Source organism: Temnothorax americanus, unplaced genomic scaffold (assembly GCF_048541705.1).
Source record: "Temnothorax americanus isolate GAGA-0224 unplaced genomic scaffold, ASM4854170v1 Scaffold13, whole genome shotgun sequence".
Classification (NCBI taxonomy): Eukaryota; Metazoa; Arthropoda; class Insecta; order Hymenoptera; family Formicidae; genus Temnothorax; species Temnothorax americanus.
The window spans coordinates 3,136,648-3,151,843 of NW_027509264.1; the positions used below are offsets into that span (position 1 = coordinate 3,136,648).

The 15,196-nt window shown below is 41.1% G+C and overlaps 5 protein-coding genes across 10 annotated transcripts; 3 read left to right on the forward strand and 2 right to left on the reverse strand.

Moving 5' to 3' along the window:
* The first annotated feature begins 148 nt into the window (after window positions 1-148).
* Window positions 149-2,700, forward strand: LOC143893893 (lymphoid-specific helicase-like). The gene is made up of 4 exons (XM_077399732.1): window positions 149-624; window positions 895-1,247; window positions 1,337-1,980; window positions 2,242-2,700. Exons 1-4 carry the CDS (start codon window positions 537-539, stop codon window positions 2,402-2,404), a joined length of 1,248 nt encoding a protein of 415 aa, XP_077255858.1. The 5' UTR covers window positions 149-536; the 3' UTR covers window positions 2,405-2,700.
* On the reverse strand, window positions 2,376-3,655 carry LOC143893902 (large ribosomal subunit protein eL21-like). Of its 3 annotated transcripts, none has more exons than XM_077399752.1 (2): window positions 3,502-3,655; window positions 2,376-2,902 (listed from the first exon to the last, which is right to left on the reverse strand). In XM_077399752.1, exon 2 carries the CDS (start codon window positions 2,886-2,888, stop codon window positions 2,409-2,411), a length of 480 nt encoding a protein of 159 aa, XP_077255878.1. In that variant the 5' UTR covers window positions 2,889-2,902; window positions 3,502-3,655; the 3' UTR covers window positions 2,376-2,408. The 3 variants fall into 3 exon arrangements, with proteins under 3 accessions (XP_077255878.1, XP_077255876.1, XP_077255879.1); XM_077399750.1 differs by having other exon boundaries at window positions 3,489-3,645; XM_077399753.1 differs by having other exon boundaries at window positions 3,422-3,556.
* A 296-nt stretch (window positions 3,656-3,951) lies between these two features.
* On the forward strand, window positions 3,952-7,822 carry LOC143893888 (lymphoid-specific helicase-like). The gene is made up of 7 exons (XM_077399725.1): window positions 3,952-4,513; window positions 4,784-5,136; window positions 5,228-5,871; window positions 6,135-6,769; window positions 6,874-7,268; window positions 7,355-7,595; window positions 7,684-7,822. Exons 1-7 carry the CDS (start codon window positions 4,426-4,428, stop codon window positions 7,770-7,772), a joined length of 2,445 nt encoding a protein of 814 aa, XP_077255851.1. The 5' UTR covers window positions 3,952-4,425; the 3' UTR covers window positions 7,773-7,822.
* LOC143893887 (SANT and BTB domain regulator of class switch recombination) lies at window positions 7,454-12,004 on the reverse strand. Of its 4 annotated transcripts, none has more exons than XR_013255946.1 (10): window positions 11,612-12,004; window positions 10,533-11,313; window positions 10,018-10,398; window positions 9,645-9,911; window positions 9,270-9,564; window positions 8,948-9,176; window positions 8,604-8,865; window positions 8,347-8,528; window positions 7,997-8,243; window positions 7,454-7,583 (listed from the first exon to the last, which is right to left on the reverse strand). XR_013255946.1 is itself a non-coding variant. In XM_077399723.1 (10 exons), the coding sequence occupies exons 2-10, from the start codon at window positions 11,688-11,690 to the stop codon at window positions 8,134-8,136; spliced, it is 2,586 nt and encodes an 861-aa protein (XP_077255849.1). In that variant the 5' UTR covers window positions 11,691-11,694; window positions 11,762-12,004; the 3' UTR covers window positions 7,644-8,133. The 4 variants fall into 4 exon arrangements, 3 of the variants coding, with proteins under 3 accessions (XP_077255849.1, XP_077255850.1, XP_077255848.1); XM_077399723.1 differs by lacking the exon at window positions 7,454-7,583 and having other exon boundaries at window positions 7,644-8,243; window positions 11,612-11,694; window positions 11,762-12,004; XM_077399724.1 differs by lacking the exon at window positions 7,454-7,583 and having other exon boundaries at window positions 7,644-8,243; window positions 11,762-12,004.
* Window positions 12,005-12,475: 471 nt separating this feature from the next.
* Nero (deoxyhypusine hydroxylase nero) lies at window positions 12,476-13,737 on the forward strand. Its single transcript, XM_077399738.1, has 3 exons — window positions 12,476-12,755; window positions 12,850-13,170; window positions 13,248-13,737. Exons 1-3 carry the CDS (start codon window positions 12,476-12,478, stop codon window positions 13,559-13,561), a joined length of 915 nt encoding a protein of 304 aa, XP_077255864.1. The 3' UTR covers window positions 13,562-13,737.
* The last annotated feature ends 1,459 nt before the right edge of the window (window positions 13,738-15,196 follow it).

The window sequence follows — 15,196 nt, forward strand, 5'->3', positions numbered from 1 at the left end:
AGACCCCCCCCCCCTCCACCGATCGTCGTTCCGCGACACGTGCGTCGCCTCGCGGATTCCGTCCGAAGTGATCCGCGCGCGCGAGGACTTCGCGGAGTTGAATTTTGTCCGGGAGGAAGTGAGGAAGTATCTGGAAGTAACTAGAGAAAAATCACCGCGAGAGAGAGCCCGATTGTGTGTCATTTTGGCGCCAAACGGTTTCCCCACCTGCTTCTCGTCGTCATTCTTCTGTTTGGCGGTAACTCAGAACTCAGCGCAATTCAGTCCGCGACCGGTTCAACTGGGTTCAACGTCTAGTCTAACGTTTGGCTGTTGATCTCGATCTCGGGGATATACGAATGGTTTCGTTCGTTTGTCCCGAGGCAAGGGATCCTGCAGCGACGTCCGAGAACGTCGTTGGGCACAGCGTTTCACCTCTCCTGCCTTCGGTACCCTCGTGCACACCTGTTGACCCGAACTTCCACCGCGATCCGCGATCGTGAGCACATCGCCCCAGAACGAACGTTGATCTCGTTTAAAATCGTCGCGTTGGAACAATGGATCAATTCGAGGACCAATTTGTTGACGATAACTCAAACGCGATTGATTCCGGAAGCGAGAGAAGCTGTTCGGTTACAATCTCAGGTAAATTCGCGCAATTTTTATATTGGCAATGAAAAAACAAAAAACGATGAACATTTTATAATATATTATTTATATATTCTGTTTATATATGTATTTGTAAATTTCAAAATATCTTATAAATATATATTATCGATGCGTGGTGTTTGAATTTAAGAAAAGAAAAAAAAAAGGACTCTGTAGAGACTTTGTTTTCTTTTTCCAAGATACATCGGTATATTTATTATTTATCCTAGCGACGGTTGTCTAAAATATTTTGTTTTCTTTTGTAAGACACATTGATAGCCACTGATGTCAAGTTTAATAACGGCCCAATATTAGAAGAGAAGAAGAAGCTGCTGAAGAGACGTCGAAATAATAGTGATATTGAGCTTAAAAAGCAGGAAGAAGAGTATAATAATGAAGTCTGTGAGCAGAGATATAAGCGACTGATGCACTTGTTGAATAAGAGCAAATTTTATTCGTCCTATCTGATAAACAAGATTGAAGATGACATAAGTAAGAAGGAAAAGATCAAGAAGAGGAAGGGGCGTCTCGTTAACGATGAAAATACACCGCCGGCAAAGAAGCAAAGAAGTCATAGGGATAATGCAAAATATGACATACAAGAATATATATCTACGGAGGTAACAAGATTTGGATTCTTGAATAATATTGGATTTACAATTACCACTTAATTACAGAGGCAATTTAAAGTTGATGAAATTTTTTACAGATGAAGAGAAAGGTACGAGGAAGAAGGGCCGCAAGGGGAAGGAAGATTCTGAGCGATGACGAGATAGAGGCGGAATTATCTGCAGATTCAGGCACCGAAGCGAATCCGAAAGCGACTGCCGACAGCGTCGCAAACACCGAAGCGGATCCAAAAGCGACTGCCGACAGCGTCGCTGTTACACCGAAATATTTTCATGGCGAGCTACGCGATTATCAACACGCGGGCTTAGAATGGTTGAAGCTGCTTCATAAAAATGGCCTGAGTGGAATCTTGGCCGATGAAATGGGACTTGGGAAAACGATACAAGTGATAGCCTTGATGTGTCATCTTATTGAGACGAAACAAACGGGGCCCTTCTTGATAATTGCGCCTCTCTCCACCATACCAAATTGGATGATGGAATTTGAAAGATTTGCTCCCGAGATACCGGTAGTTTTATTCTACGGCACGCCAGAAGAAAGGGCAGCTGTATGCCGAAAAATTGAGCGTACACACCCTGTCAAAGATTGCAGGACGCAGCCTGTTGTGATCACTACGTATGAAGTACCGCTAAAGGAATATGCATACCTTAGAGGTCACAAATGGAGATACATCATATTAGATGAAGGACATAGAATAAAAAATTATAACTGCAAATTGATCAAGTATGTAGCTGTTGAAAATTGATTGCGTTAATTAAAGACGAATTAATGATTTCAAAAATTAAAATTTTTTAAATTTAAAAAAAATTATTACTTTTAAAAAATTATTTCCCAAACTGATTACAATTTTGGTACAATAATTAATATTTTTCAATTGGTAGATGTTTTTAACACGATATGAAAAAGTGAGACTATCAATTATTTAAGCTTTTGTATTACTTGGCTCTTAAAATTTAGATTATTGTACAGCATTTATTTTTTTAGGGTACTGAAATCTTTTCGATCCATGAACAGACTATTGCTAACTGGAACTCCACTTCAGAACAATTATTTTATTCAGTTACCGACTCTTAAACCGCTTTACGTGATAGCAACGTCAAAAATAAAAACGCCACGCCTTTACTTTGAAAATTTTAGTTTATTTTAACGTTTTAAGCAATAAATTCATATGGAACAGGCGCAAGCAAGATGGGCGCTTCTCGTCCCGATACGATGTGAGCTTTGGAGGGTTCGGCGGGCTGTCTCTTCAGTAGAACGCAAACGTTCGTCTTCTTCGCCTCCTTCCGGAGCCTCTCGTTCTCCTTGACGCGCTTGAGAAAGTCGTCCCTGCACTTGGAGTGGCTCAGGTGCTCGATGCGAACGTTGATCCTCTTAGCGATGATGCGTCCGCGTACCCTCTTGTTCACAATAACTCCCAGAGCGTGCGCCGTCACGTTGAACACACGGCCGGTCTTGCCGTGATAAACCTTGTACGGCATACCCTTCTGCACAGCGCCGTTTCCCTTAATATCCACGATGTCGCCGACCTTGTAGGTCTTCATGTACGTGGACAGGGGGATGGTGCCATGCTTGCGGAACTTGCGGGAGAACAAGTCTCTCGTGCCACGCCTGTAACCCTTCGAGTTAGTCATGACGATGTGTCAATCTGTAATAAAAAGAACAAGATTGTATATTCCCGATGTAAAACTGTCACTAATACGTGAAAGAGAAACTTGTGATCTCCGGAGTATCGACCGATCGATTGAATTTACTTCGAATACAATTAGGTAAATGTTATAATACTGTAAATTAAGATTGTTGAGACAGAAAGATACTTCTTCTCAACGCAACGAATGTCTTCGACGCTTCACACATTTGCAGATCTACACCGCGTGTAACAACCTAACCTAAATATCCCTGCACGTTTTTCGTACGAGTCTAACGGGAGATAACGTTGTATTTCACGCCTTGTACGATAATTTATATGATGGAAAACGCGATTTGTGTCGACGGGAAACATTGTTGTGAGAGGAATTTCAACGCGCGATGCATAACGTGCGAAATACACGTGGCTCGATGCTGGAGCGAGATCAACCGGCTGAAACCTGGCGCGTCGCGTTCATCGGCCGAGCTGGAGGCGGCAGTTTAACAGCAAACTAAAGTCTATTATCCACTTTCGACGTACATGGAGGAAAGATATACCGATTCGGCCCGACGTGCGAGGAATAATCTTAAAATGCTGACAAACGTACACTTGGAACTCACGTTCACGTCGTCGCCAGCAGTCGCCAGGAAAGAAGAGGCATTCGAGATTCGAGAGTGGCGACGCGCTGCGATTTGTGCGGAATCGATTGTCGATAATTCGAAACGCGCGTGACGTCACTGCGACACGTAAAGCTCGTTCTTTGAAACGGCTTTATAGATCGCAAAATCCTTTTATATGTACGAAATGGTGGAGGGGTATGGCTTGCTTATTTGGACTTTTATCGTCAGAGGAACTGCTACCGGACACACTTGAATTTAACGGTGTTACATTCGCCTCGAGGACGAGCGTGGCCTAGTAGACAGCGCACTGGTCTATTGAGCCAAAGGTCACGTGTATGAGAGTATGTCTCGCCGCGAGAACAAAAAAAAAAGTAGTAGGTTGGTAGGTGGTTGAGATTTTTTTTTTTTTAGGGGGAGAAGTTCTCGCGGATTCCGTCCGAAGTGATCCGCGCGCGCGAGGACTTCGCGGAGTTGAGTTTTGTCTGGGAGGAAGTGAGGAAGTATCTGGAATCTGGAAGTAACTAGAAAAAAATCACCGCGAGAGAGAGTCCGATTGTGTGTCATTTTGGCGCCAAACGGTTTCCCCACCTGCTTCTCGTCGTCATTCTTCTGTTTGGCGGTAACCGGTAACTCAGAACTCAGCGCAATTCAGTCCGCGACCGGTTCAACTGGGTTCAACGTCTAGTCTAACGTTTGGCTGTTGATCTCGATCTCGGGGATATACGAATGGTTTCGTTCGTTTGTCCCGAGGCAAGGGATCCTGCAGCGACGTCCGAGAACGTCGTTGGGCACAGCGTTTCACCTCTCCTGCCTTCGGTACCCTCGTGCACACCTGTTGACCCGAACTTCCACCGCGATCCGCGATCGTGAGCACATCGCCCCAGAACGAACGTTGATCTCGTTTAAAATCGTCGCGTTGGAACAATGGATCAATTCGAGGACCAATTTGTTGACGATAACTCAAACGCGATTGATTCCGGAAGCGAGAGAAGCTGTTCGGTTACAATCTCAGGTAAATTCGCGCAATTTTTATATTGGCAATGAAAAAACAAAAAACGATGAACATTTTATAATATATTATTTATATATTCTGTTTATATATGTATTTGTAAATTTCAAAATATCTTATAAATATATATTATCGATGCGTGGTGTTTGAATTTAAGAAAAGAAAAAAAAAAGGACTCTGTAGAGACTTTGTTTTCTTTTTCCAAGATACATCGGTATATTTATTATTTATCCTAGCGACGGTTGTCTAAAATATTTTGTTTTCTTTTGTAAGACACATTGATAGCCACTGATGTCAAGTTTAATAACGGCCCAATATTAGAAGAGAAGAAGAAGCTGCTGAAGAGACGTCGAAATAATAGTGATATTGAGCTTAAAAAGCAGGAAGAAGAGTATAATAATGAAGTCTGTGAGCAGAGATATAAGCGACTGATGCACTTGTTGAATAAGAGCAAATTTTATTCGTCCTATCTGATAAACAAGATTGAAGATGACATAAGTAAGAAGGAAAAGATCAAGAAGAGGAAGGGGCGTCTCGTTAACGATGAAAATACACCGCCGGCAAAGAAGCAAAGAAGTCATAGGGATAATGCAAAATATGACATACAAGAATATATATCTACGGAGGTAACAAGATTTGGGGATTCTTGAATAATATTGGATATACAATTACCACTTAATTACAGAGGCAATTTAAAGTTGATGAAATTTTTTACAGATGAAGAGAAAGGTACGAGGAAGAAGGGCCGCAAGGGGAAGGAAGATTCTGAGCGATGACGAGATAGAGGCGGAATTATCTGCAGATTCAGGCACCGAAGCGAATCCGAAAGCGACTGCCGACAGCGTCGCAAACACCGAAGCGGATCCAAAAGCGACTGCCGACAGCGTCGCTGTTACACCGAAATATTTTCATGGCGAGCTACGCGATTATCAACACGCGGGCTTAGAATGGTTGAAGCTGCTTCATAAAAATGGCCTGAGTGGAATCTTGGCCGATGAAATGGGACTTGGGAAAACGATACAAGTGATAGCCTTGATGTGTCATCTTATTGAGACGAAACAAACGGGGCCCTTCTTGATAATTGCGCCTCTCTCCACCATACCAAATTGGATGATGGAATTTGAAAGATTTGCTCCCGAGATACCGGTAGTTTTATTCTACGGCACGCCAGAAGAAAGGGCAGCTGTATGCCGAAAAATTGAGCGTACACACCCTGTCAAAGATTGCAGGACGCAGCCTGTTGTGATCACTACGTATGAAGTACCGCTAAAGGAATATGCATACCTTAGAGGTCACAAATGGAGATACATCATATTAGATGAAGGACATAGAATAAAAAATTATAACTGCAAATTGATCAAGTATGTAGCTGTTGAAAATTGATTGCGTTAATTAAAGACGAATTAATGATTTCAAAAATTAAAATTTTTTAAATTTAAAAAAAATTATTACTTTTAAAAAATTATTTCCCAAACTGATTACAATTTTGGTACAATAATTAATATTTTTCAATTGGTAGATGTTTTTAACACGATATGAAAAAGTGAGACTCTATCAATTATTTAAGCTTTTGTATTACTTGGCTCTTAAAATTTAGATTATTGTACAGCATTTATTTTTTTAGGGTACTGAAATCTTTTCGATCCATGAACAGACTATTGCTAACTGGAACTCCACTTCAGAACAATTTATCCGAGCTATGGTCCCTTTTGAATTTCCTACTACCAGAAATCTTTGATGATTTGGAAACGTTTGAGTCGTGGTTCGATGTTAAAGAACTTCAGCATCAGCACGGCACCGAAAAACTTTTGAAACAGGAAGAAGAGAAACGTGTGCTATCGTCATTACGCGAGATTTTGAAGCCATTTATGTTAAGACGGATAAAATCTGATGTTTGTCTAGAAATTCCTCCTAAGAAAGAGTTAATTGTTTATGCGCCGCTCACGGAATTGCAACACGATTTGTACAAGGCGGTATTGAATTACGATTTAGAAATGCTGAGCAAAATCGAGGTATCAGATCCAATTATATCGACCGTAAATGGTGAAAGGCCGAAAAGACAATCCTATTTGAGAAGCAAGTACGGATCTGTCGGAAACACATCCGTGAATGGATCAACGAGTTCTTCGTTACAAGAAATTGAAAATAACGACGAGTGGAAAATGAAACCCGTGGACCACTTATCTAAATGGAAACAATATACCGATGTTACGGAACGTAATAGAGAATTTCTTGTTCGCATTCAGTTTAACGCAAGATGTGAGTGTTGTTGCGTTAACGCAACATTTATACGCACATAATTTCGATCCATGTTTTATATATTATATGTTATTTCGTTGCTCTCTCTCTCTTTTATTTTCTAGTTCCAATGTATAGGAAGATTGTAAATCATCCATACTTGGTTCACTGCCCGTTGGATTCGACCGGTTTACCGAAAATCGACGACGATTTGATTAAATCCTCCGGTAAACTTTTAGTATTGGATGCTATGCTGGCAAAACTTAAAGCGCAGGGTCACAAAATTTTACTGTTTTCGACATTGACTATGATTTTGGATATGATTGAAGATTATCTTATGTTACGCGATTATAATTATGTGAGATTAGACGGCAACACTAATATTGAGACAAGAAAACAAAATATTACTGCTTTTAATGAAGATCCGAATATGTTCCTGTTCCTTATATCAACTAGAGCCGGTGGGGTTGGATTAAACTTAATGGGTGCCGATACTGTTATTATATACGACAGCGATTGGGTGAGTTAATATCAGTATTATTTTCCACACTTCTTCCACTTGTTAATATCCGTACTTTATTCATGCTTGCTTTTTAACGCTTACAGAATCCACAAGTGGACATACAAGCCATGGCTCGATGCCATAGGATAGGGCAAATAAAACCCATTGTTGTCTACAGACTGTGCACTAGAGGAACAGTTGACGAGACGATTATCAAGCGAGCTGAAACTAAACGTATTTTGGAGAAAATGGTTATCTCAAAAGTTCTTACTAAAGATACTTTGCTCGAGTTGAAGACGTTGATGGAGTCTAAGGATTACAAAGTTGTTACATCTGAAAAGGAAGGTAAATGCTTGCCATCGTGCATAATCCATGTAACAGAAGTATGTAAACTTGTTTTTACTTGTTTTACTTATTTTACTTGTTTTTACAGTTTTTACAGAGATGGAGCTGAACAAACTGTTAGACAGAAGTGATTTAATGATTAACAATCAAAATAACCCACAGAATTCTCAAGAATAGATTACATATACAGATATAAAAAGATATATTTATATAATTGACAATTCACAAATAATATATACAATAATTACAAATTATTTATACGAAATTTTTAGTTAAATTCAGACAAGCGAGCGCGCGATGTTATAATATATAATTACTCAGCTCTATCTTTTTATATATCATTTGTCCAATTTCTTAATAAATTTCATTTTTATTGAAAAAGAAGTTAAGATCACTCTTACCCTATATTTCTTACTTAATTATTAAGTGATGCGTGGAGGTTATACGGCAGTATATTTCTTTCCCTGTATAAAATCACAATGAAAGAATTTTTTTCAACAATATTCTCGACGAATCTTCAACCATGTCTACGTACAAATCAAGATTTACTTGATTTGATACGAGTCTTTCCTGTCAGAGGGTTTTTGTATTTACAAGACTGGGCCAACCGTTCGCGAAACTCAGCTTCTAGTTTTACATACGTTCCACCTGTTTCAGATGCGTGTTGTTTACGTACTAAGTATTTACGTGCTTTCTTGTTTATTTTGATATATAATATAATCGTATAATACATTACGCATGAGAAACATACCAACAGGCTGCTTAGTCCTACAGCCGTGTTGCTTGTTATTAAATTTCGAAAGCAAGTTCTCCGTGACCGTTCTCTTTGTCAGAAGAGCTGTCATTTGCGCCGCGGCTCTTTCCTCAAAATCTCTCTGATTGTCTTGATTGTGTCTTACATTCAAATTCCCGCTCCAGCACCTACCGTTACTCCTAAACGATAAAATCACGTATAAACATTTTGCGCGTCACAAAGATACTCCCTATTCCATCAAGGCGATTTCTTACTTGTGGCTATTCTGATGCTTTGCTCTAGCTATTGGTTTTAATCCGCATAACGTATTGGATTCTTCGCTGTAATAAGATTCGTCGTCTACGCTGCTGTCCTCGTACGTCCCGCCGTCATCTTCGTCGTCCTCGTCTGTAAGCGAGGACGTAGGAGACGAAACGTCAGTGGTTATGGAAATCCGCCGATAAAGCTTCTGTAAGGACTTTTGTGAATCTTGCGCTTGGAGCAATCGACGAAGTCCCGAACCTCCCCAAATCTTTCCTGTTTATTTTTGAAAGTTTTTTTCCTGCGTTATAGAATTTCACCCTTCTACGAGAAGGAAAGCGATAAATTGACAATTTACCGAGCAGACCAAGTCTCGGTCTCTGTGGCACGAGCTCTATTCCGTTCCACCACATTGTATCCTTGCACACTAATTTGCCTGGACGAAGAGATGGATCGCGCGTTACCAGCCGTGTGATTTTTTCTGGGAAAAAGAGCTGGGGTGCTTCCAAAGTTATGACTTCTCTGTGTGCTGTCAGGATATTTAACATATTTAACTCCTTCTCGTCTCTTACATCTGGTATGTGCTTCTAAAAGAAAAGAAAAATCTTTACACACAAGCTATATTTTCATTTTATTTTATATAACGTAATTACAAGAGGTACACGATGCTAATAATCAACCTTGTATCTACATCCGCCTTGATTTGGTAAAGCTTCAAATCTGTAGGCAGGTTGACTGCAACACGGGTATCTTCCCAGCGGGAAGGGCATAGGCCTTTGCTGCTCGTTTACGAAGAATTGCGCGGATTCCGGATGATAACAGCACCAACCAATCTGATGTATCGGGAAATATACGTTGCACTGTTGACAGACCAAGAAATGGCAATCTCCCCACAATCTCCAGTACACTTTGCGCCAAGAGCGCAACTCCGATCGCAAGGCGACGACATAATCGTTCAATGTCCAAGTCAAATCTCTGCAAAGTAAATTTTTTTACATAACTTTCACACGTAATAATATTTTTATGTTATAAAAACGCATGTGGATCGCGCGTACCTGACATGCTTGCTACGAACAGTTCCCTTGCTATCGATTTTCATCGCGCTCGGAACGCAAGGCACGAAATCGGAAATCGATTGTATAACATTCTTGCAACATTTTCCACATCTAAACATCGTAGCCAATGAGCTGTAGTGTCCCTTTTTGTTATCCGGAGTAGCCTCCACTAGACACATGATTAATTTGCAGAACAAACGGCTCTGAATTTTATCTTTCTTGTCTTTTAGCATTTCAACGTCCTCGTTAGTAAATAATTCAACCAATCTACGGATAAAAACGGGAAAAGGATGACTTTAACACACGATCATTTGTTACTGGCACGGTGGTATCGCGCGAGATACGATCAAAGCTACAACAATATAAAACGTGCCTCGTAAGAAGATTGTCGTCTAGACATGTTAAGATTGTTGACGTTTTCAAGATATCTGACATATTGTCGTGACAATACTGAAAGCAATTTTCCAAAAGCGGTTCCATTTGCAGAAAACAAGCGGACACCATAATTGGAATAACGTTATTCGCCTCTAAAACTGGCCATTCCGACTTCTTTATGACATCCTTCTTAACCCATCTCATGAGCCAGTCGAAAATAACCACGTCGCAATGCACGGATATGTCGATCTCGTCGAGTTTCTGTCCCGCTGTGACATCAGCAAAGTAACACATTTTTTGTATGAGAAGCTTTTGCGGGCATCGAAAGTTCTTTCTGATATTTTTATCCTCGTCGCATACATGAATTTCCACTTCACTCCTGCAATAAATGTAAAGAAATAATACAACTGGATATCGTTAAACAAAATTAATGTAAAGAATTAATTCATTTATTGAAAATATTTTTAGTTTTATATGGCAAAAAAAATGTAATTGCAGCTAAAAGACACTTACTCCGACGATTTCTTGTTTGTCTTATTCTTTTCTTTGTCTCTTTCCTTATGAGTCGAGACTTTACTTTCAATCACGTTATTCAGAGAAGAACTCTTTTTAACATCCGCGACAGCAGGGGACTTCTTAATGACAGGCAGCGATAAGGCAGATTTTGGGAGCATATACGGCAAAACAGAGTCCAGTAGTCCCTCGTGCAAAATATCTCTCAGATTCTCCTTCATGACCTTCGCTAAACCATGTTCGCTCTCCTCCGAATGGGCTTTAGTCTGCGATACCTTCCCTTTTTCATTCTCGACTTGATCGCACGACAACCGATTTGTTTCTTTAACACTATCTCCTATCTTTGGATGTTTATCAGAAGAGTTTTCCACGCTGGTAGATTCCTTCGTAGAGCTGCTGTTATTGCACGCGTCAGAAATATTGCTGTTACAAGATATCACGGAAGACTGCGAGCTTATCGCGGTCTCCGACATACACAGACTCGCTTCCTTATTACTTATCGCTTGTGTCAGTAACGCTTGTACGGGATCGTTGCTCTTGTTTCGCTGTTCTCGAGTATTGGGACTGCAGGTGTCATTGGTTGCTTTATTACCCTCGCGAGTTTCCAGATCTAAATTGATCTTCGCCAACTCCTGCCAGTCGATTTCGCTGTTGGCGCTCAGTATCGTTGCCAGACCTTCGCAATTGTCGTTAACTTGATACGCGGTTCTCATAAATTCGAAGAACGCCCCGATCGTTAACTTGGAGTGCTTATCTTCCTGGAGGTTTCGCAATCTTTCGGCTAAATTCAAAGTATCCATTATTACTACCGTCCGCGGACTTTCAAGCGGCGATCGCGACACACAAACTCGACCCATTCCAATGCAGTTATTGCTCGGCTTATCGCCAGGCTTCTCTATATATTTGATACACCAGTTATCAACGTGGCTCAAAACTTAGCGGAGCGAAAATTGTGCTAACGGCATTAGATGGGGGGGGGGGGGATACAGAGAGAAATCATCAAAACACTTGAAAACAAAGGTGCAGCATCCAGTGTCTAATTTCGGTGCGATCTAGCATACCAATAGGTCTACGTATACCTTCGTTACTCGTCGAGGCACATGCTCTCAATATTGCACTTGCGTTTAAAGCGACACTGTTAATCTCTTGCGGCTCCATGCCTCTAAAAAGATGCAATTCAATTTTGTTGCAAGCGGGTCACTTGTGCATCAACGGGCAATTTTATTTACCGATACACCGCACTCTGACGTACAATTGTGACGTCAAAAGATCACAAGAATTATCATGAGAATTTTAATACAAGATCAAAGAGTTGTTCGGATAATTATGCAATATTGTAACGTTTGGAAATCATCAAGAATGCCTTCTCTTTCACTTTTCACTCCGATGAATGTCCTCCGAATGTTTGACAGTCTCGTCGGTGTTTGATTTTTAATCAGCTGACCGCGTTCCAAAACTTTTAAAAAGTGGCATCCACACCACACATTTTTCCTCAGATTGTATTCTGAAACTCATTAAAAAGAGATTTTTATCTTCCCACTGCGTTACGAACAGTTACAAAAATCAAGAGTGCACATCTATTGTTTCTATATACTATGGTTTCGTCATATGGTTCGTTAACCTAAAACTAAAAAATTACCGCATTGAGTTGAGATGGGTGCAGTTATTAATACTTTAATCACATTTGTTTAGCCCATAAAAACTGATAAACAACCGATAAACAAATTGAAAGTTTCAGTTAAATTGGTAAAAATTCTGATAATAATCTCTCTGTGATTGTACATTTTTTAAATATATTTATAATTACATGTTTAAATTTTTATTTTTAATTACAAGTTTACATCTTTATGTATTTTTACAGGTCCAAGATATCCGGAATTTTACTTCTCATTTACGTTTGGGGTTTTAATATTTAACATTCGACGCCTGAATTACATTTAAAAATGGTTCAAGCCAGTGAAAGTGACATTATAAATATAGGCGGAGTTTTAAATGACTCTGCCAGGCCTTTGAAGGAGAGATTCCGTGCCCTATTTACTCTGAAGAACATCGGCGGTGTAACGGCGATAGGTCAGATCCACGCGTGCTTCGAGGATCCGTCGGCGTTGTTGAAGCACGAGCTCGCGTACTGCCTGGGTCAGATGCGGGATCCTGCAGCCATTAGTATCTTAACGAGTGTCCTAGAAGATCTGTCGCAGGAGCCGATGGTACGTCACGAAGCTGGTATGTGTTTAGCGTGTAGGAGAGCAAAGGTCTCGCCCGACCTTTGGCGATCTGCAAAAGAAATGAAAAGACTAAAGAATCTATCCTTCGCCAGGAGAAGCACTGGGTGCTATCGGCGATTCAAGCGTAATCCCGCTGTTGGAAAAGTACCGCAAAGATCCTGTGCCCGAAGTAGCGGAAACATGCGAGTTGGCCCTAAACCGATTGAGATGGTTAGAATCCAACGGCGATGCGAAGAACTTGCAAAAGAACGCATATTCGACCGTCGATCCTGCGCCACCGGCGGAAACGACAGATGTGAGTGTCTTGAAGGGTATTTTGCTGGACGAAGGCGAGTCACTGTTTGACAGATACAGAGCGATGTTCTCGCTGAGAAACTTGGGCACCACGGAGAGCGTTCTCGCCCTTACCGAAGGTAATTATATTCATTTAAAAGTCTTAAAAATATTAATATCGAGTAACCAACTAACCGAGTGCCATTTTTGCAAAAAGGTTTGAAGGCCGGTAGCGCTCTGTTCAAGCACGAGATAGCGTTTGTCCTGGGACAGCTTCAGGACGAGGTTTCCGTGCCGGGATTGCAAACGTCGCTGGAAGATACGGAGGAGAACGAGATGGTCAGGCACGAGTGTGCGGAAGCCTTAGGTTCCATCGCCACTCCCGAGTGCTACGAGATATTGAACAAATATCTTGACGATAGTAAAAGAGTTGTCCGCGAGAGCTGCGTCATCGCTCTGGACATGTGCGACTATGAGAACAGTGCGGAATTTCAATACGCAGACACGCTGGCGAAACTTCCCGCTGCGTGAAGACATCCACCTTTTTGAAATGTTTTATTTATGTTATATATCGTGTACTGTAAACATATTTTTCATCCCGAGCGAAAGAAGAGAAATGTGGGTAATTAATTCCGTTAGTCGCAATACATTTTCGCACGTTCACGCGATGTTTGCGGATGGAAAGTAAAGAATCGTTACGTTCCTTATATCTCGGATATATTTTCCCTTATTATCCTTGTTTTACTTTTTAACTCTGAGAATACTAATGATAGGTTTTGTAATTATATCTGAACACACTATTCAATAATTAGGAACTCCAGAAACGTAATCAGGAGCTCTAATATCGAATCGATCGTAAGGAAGGTATGCATTTCCTCGTCACCGTAAGACGGCTTGTTTTCCGAGAAAAACGGTAAAATCTGCAGGATTGTGAATCGCGGCGTTGTATGCGGGTGTACCGCTAATAGCAAATGAGCTCGATAAGACTCGCGATACAAATGCCACAGGCATTAAAGGCGAAATCGATCAACCGGCAACCGTCGCGCTCCGCTCCGTTTCTGCATTCGTCGCTGAAACTTCGTTCGCTCGAAATCTCTTCTTTAATCGCGTCCGGAAGCGTATAACTGCTGGGATTTCCCCGTGATGGAATTTCGAAATTGTCCGTGTTCAATTTCATGAATATCGCGTGCCGCGTCCCGCGCATTCATTGGCATACATTCGTTAGCTTCTATCACTACGAGCGCCATGCATGAATCCTTCATCCTCCGCGTATACGCAGCCACAATCGAGATAAATATTTTCTTCCGTTAATCGTTCCTTACAACGGATAATGATGGGATGACATTCGGATCGATGGGAAGAGAAATTTATCCAAGAGTAAGGACGTTCCCCTCATTCGAAAGAGAAGAAACTTGACTTGGGATTGAATAATGAAGCGATTGATGAAACTCGGTAAAGCAAGATCGACGCATTGCAAATATTGGACAAACGGATATAGCTCGTCAGAGCTTTGGCAGCTAAACATGTGCTGGAAATTATGTTTGAAGGTAACGACGCACGTGTTGTGCAACGTGTTACCTTCAAACCTAATTTCCAAAATAACGCCGAAAACGTCATGATAAACTATTGTCGCAATTCGAGATCGTTTCTACATTTATTTTCCATCCGATTGATATTATTTTACGCACCGTGGAATGAAAAACGATTCACTGGAACGTGAAAAAGAAAAAAAAAACATTCTTCACGGCTCGTCCCTATCTTTTCGCGCGAGGATACTTTGACGATGATTTATTTCTCCCGGTATGTACCTCTGTCAAGGCACTTGCAACGCTACGGTTCGCTGCAAAGTATAAGACGATTCTCGCCAAGGTGGGAGGACGGCCGGGGGTGGTCGATATTAACTGCGAAGCAGTTCCTTCCCCGATGGAGAACGCGGTGGCGATAGTCACATGCCGGCCGCGGTCGAGTGTGCCCGCGCGTTCCATCGCCGCTTCACATAAAGTAAGCTCTTAATTACGATAACTCGCAATTAGTTACAATAACTTGCCAAAGTGCACCGACGATAAGTAACGCAATTGCACCCTCAGGTGTTTGCCGACCGTTTTTCTTTCGTTATTTTATCAGTAGGATTTTTTTTCTTGTTTCTCATCTTCTTTCATTATGGTT

Bases quoted from the DNA above. Each gene is read 5' to 3' on its own strand.
- LOC143893893 (XM_077399732.1), top strand. From the start codon at position 537: ATGGATCAATTCGAGGACCAATTTGTTGACGATAACTCAAACGCGATT. The intron at 1,248-1,336 runs GTAACAAGATTT...AATTTTTTACAG, and splicing joins AAGAATATATATCTACGGAG to ATGAAGAGAAAGGTACGAGG. The intron at 1,981-2,241 runs GTATGTAGCTGT...TTATTTTTTTAG, and splicing joins TATAACTGCAAATTGATCAA to GGTACTGAAATCTTTTCGAT.
- Nero (XM_077399738.1), top strand. From the start codon at position 12,476: ATGGTTCAAGCCAGTGAAAGTGACATTATAAATATAGGCGGAGTTTTA. The intron at 12,756-12,849 runs GTATGTGTTTAG...ATCCTTCGCCAG, and splicing joins GATGGTACGTCACGAAGCTG to GAGAAGCACTGGGTGCTATC. The intron at 13,171-13,247 runs GTAATTATATTC...TTTTGCAAAAAG, and splicing joins CGTTCTCGCCCTTACCGAAG to GTTTGAAGGCCGGTAGCGCT.
- LOC143893887 (XM_077399723.1), bottom strand. From the start codon at position 11,690: ATGGAGCCGCAAGAGATTAACAGTGTCGCTTTAAACGCAAGTGCAATA. The intron at 8,866-8,947 runs GTAAATTGTCAA...AAAAATAAACAG, and splicing joins ACCGAGACTTGGTCTGCTCG to GAAAGATTTGGGGAGGTTCG. The intron at 8,244-8,346 runs GTATGTTTCTCA...CATCTGAAACAG, and splicing joins TAGGACTAAGCAGCCTGTTG to GTGGAACGTATGTAAAACTA.
- LOC143893888 (XM_077399725.1), top strand. From the start codon at position 4,426: ATGGATCAATTCGAGGACCAATTTGTTGACGATAACTCAAACGCGATT. The intron at 4,514-4,783 runs GTAAATTCGCGC...TTCTTTTGTAAG, and splicing joins CTGTTCGGTTACAATCTCAG to ACACATTGATAGCCACTGAT. The intron at 7,269-7,354 runs GTGAGTTAATAT...TAACGCTTACAG, and splicing joins TTATATACGACAGCGATTGG to AATCCACAAGTGGACATACA.
- LOC143893902 (XM_077399752.1), bottom strand. From the start codon at position 2,888: ATGACTAACTCGAAGGGTTACAGGCGTGGCACGAGAGACTTGTTCTCC.